The 2,917-nt window shown below is 34.5% G+C and overlaps 1 protein-coding gene across 1 annotated transcript in view; it reads left to right on the top strand.

Annotated features, from left to right (window-relative positions):
- Window positions 1-2,917, top strand: part of DYNC2H1 (dynein, cytoplasmic 2, heavy chain 1) — a 522,114-nt gene that overhangs the window by 157,007 nt on the left and 362,190 nt on the right. Inside the window, exons 45-46 of the mRNA XM_012659112.1 lie at window positions 394-520; window positions 2,607-2,759. Coding sequence (XP_012514566.1) covers window positions 394-520; window positions 2,607-2,759 — 280 coding nt within the window. The remainder of the gene's footprint in view (window positions 1-393; window positions 521-2,606; window positions 2,760-2,917) is intronic.

A 2,917-nucleotide genomic window follows, 5' to 3' on the forward strand; every position in this document is an offset into this window, starting at 1 on the left:
TCCTGAAGAACACAGAAGATAAAGGATAGGATATTTATTGAGAATATAGAATTCTTCTGATGTTGAAATATAGTTTTGATGAACTGAAATAGAATGAAATAAAACTAGAAAGATGGATTAGATAAGTCTTACAACAGGGCCCTAAGTGCCATGTTGAGAAATTTGTATAAAATGTAGAAGGGCATGGAGGCCCCATCAAGTTTTTGGTGGTAGAGAATGCTACACTTTAAATATATGTGATGATATATTTGTTCTATTAATGATATTTTTTACAGAAATATTATCATTATTATCATTAATTAAATTCTGTCATAAAAGTTCCCTTTATTATGTAAGGATAATTTCATTAAATCTCTCTTAAATCCTTTTTGCTTTTAATTAATGTTTTCATAGATTTCAGAGCAGGACTTCAGAAGCTGCTAAACTTGAAGCTGAAGTAAGCAAAGCACAAGAGACAATCAAAGCTGCAGAACTCTTAATTAATCAGCTTGACAGAGAACACAAGAGATGGAATACACAGGTTTGTTTGAAAGAGGAGTCATAAAGAGTCTTCCTTTAAAACTGTGGTCCCAAACCCCTGGATTGGGCCGCAGACCAGCGTTGGTCCATAGCCTGTTAGGAACCTGCCGCACAGCAGGAGGTGTGTGAGCGAAACTTCATCTGTATTTACAGCCACTCCCCATTGCTCACATCGCTACCTGAGCTCCACCTCCTGTCAGATTAGCGGTAGACTTAGATTCTCATAGGAACACGAGCCCTACTGTAAACTGCACATGCAAGGGATCTAGGTTGCGCACTCCTTATGAGAATCTAATGCTTGATGATCTGAGGTGGAGCTGAGGCAGTGATGCTAGCACTGGGGAGCAGCTACACATACAGATTATCATTAGCAGAGAGATTTGACTGCCTAGAGACCATCATAAATCAATTACTTGCAGACTCATATCAAAACCTTATCAGTGAGTGGCAAGTGACAATGTAATAATAATAGAAATAAAGTGCACAATAAATTTAATGTGCTTGAATCATCCCAAAACCATCTCCCCTGCCCCAGTACATGGAAGAATTGTCTACCATGAAATTGGTCCCTGGTACCAGAGAGGTTGGGATTGCTGTTTTAAATCATAAAAAACCTATAATGTAAAGTATTTGTTTGAAAAAAGAAAAGGAGAGAAAAATATCCATTAATTTGCAATTGGCTTAGGGTAAATGATCTAGATGTAAATGGCCCATCATGTGAATTAATCTTTAAACAAATATCTTTATATGAATAGATGGTAGGCAAAATAACCTATTTTCCTTTTAGTAACCAATGTTATTCAGGGGAGGTACAGGATGAAAATGAATTGATGGAGAATTTTGTACTCTTTAGAGATTTTTTAAAATTTATCTTCACCAGGACAATAATTTTAGGATTTGACACTGTTGGTTATTTATTTCTTCTTCAAATACTCTATGATTTTAACTTTGTTAGTCTTGTCTTTTGCTTTTTTTTCTTTAACCAGTTAGATTCCTTCCCTCACCTGATCTTCCTCTTCTGCTCACCCAGTAATGTTGATTGTCTTCATTATTCCCTTCCTCACCAATTTTTCTTGTAACTATTTTGAGATTTATCTCATCCAGTTTTAATATCACCTATATCATGATGATAACCAGAGCTATACTTCTAGACTGCTCAGTTTTAAATTTATATTTTCAACTATACTTTAGATATTTGTATTAAGTTGTCTCTCAGGAACTCAAACCCAACCTGTCTGAATTAACTTACTTTCTTTTTCTCATTCCATGTCACTTATTTCCTATTTCACTGAAGGCATTTTTCTTCTGGGCATCAAAACTAAAAATGTGTGGGTTGTCTTAGACTCTTCCTTGTTTACTCATCATATCCATTTGCAAATATTCTATATATTTGTCTTCCATCTTTAATCCAATCCTTTTCTTTTCTCGTCTGGATTTTTAAAAACTTGTCTTCCTCCTAGCTGACCCTTGAATTAGTCCATCCTTCATTTGTCATCTGAATGAATCTTTCTAAAACCCAATCTGATTATGTTACTCACTGCCCACTTAAACACTTTCAATGGCTCATGCCACAGGTTAAAACAGAAATTCCTTTGCATGTCATGGGAATCCTTTCACATCTACCTACAATCAACTCTACCTCTCTCTTTTCATTCCTTTTATGTAATTACCATTTCTGGTGAATCTTATGCTTTATTCATACTAACTGTTCCCTAATGAGTTTTGATGCTTTACTTTTGTTTTGTGCCTTTGTTCATACTCTATGTCTTGATTTTGCTTTACAAAGTGATTGCAAATTCACATTTTACTGTGGTTGGAATGAAATTTCTCCTTTCATTATGATCATTAGAAACTTTCAATGACAAAATGTTTGTTTCTACAAATATATTAGGATTTTATACTTTTTAAAAATACCACTGTAGGATATGAGGTCTTTTTGATATTTTTACATGTTGTTGTATTCAAAACAAAGGGTTATTACTTAAACCAATATATGATTTTTTTTTCCACAGTCAAAACTATACAGCTGTCATTTTCTTCCATGTTAAAACACATCCATACACATTTCTGCTCCCACCTCCCACCAGGTTGCAGAGATAACAGAGGAGTTAGCTACTCTGCCTAAAAGAGCTCAACTGGCTGCTGCATTTATTACATATCTTTCTGCTGCTCCTGAGTGTCTGAGAAAAACCTGTTTGGAAGAATGGACCAAGTCAGCTGGTCTTGAAAGTTTGTATTTAGTTATTCATTAATTTGAAATTTCAGTATACTAAAAATGCACCTTTTGACCTTTTTGTTTTACTTTTTTTAAATGGTGGAAATTTTCTGTGAGTTACAAGGATAACATAGCTCCTTTAGATTTGCTGAATTCCACAAATGTTCTGGGAATTGTTTTGTT

Source organism: Propithecus coquereli, unplaced genomic scaffold (assembly GCF_000956105.1).
Source record: "Propithecus coquereli isolate 6110/MARCELLA unplaced genomic scaffold, Pcoq_1.0 Scaffold6, whole genome shotgun sequence".
In the NCBI taxonomy this organism is placed as follows: domain Eukaryota; kingdom Metazoa; phylum Chordata; class Mammalia; order Primates; family Indriidae; genus Propithecus; species Propithecus coquereli.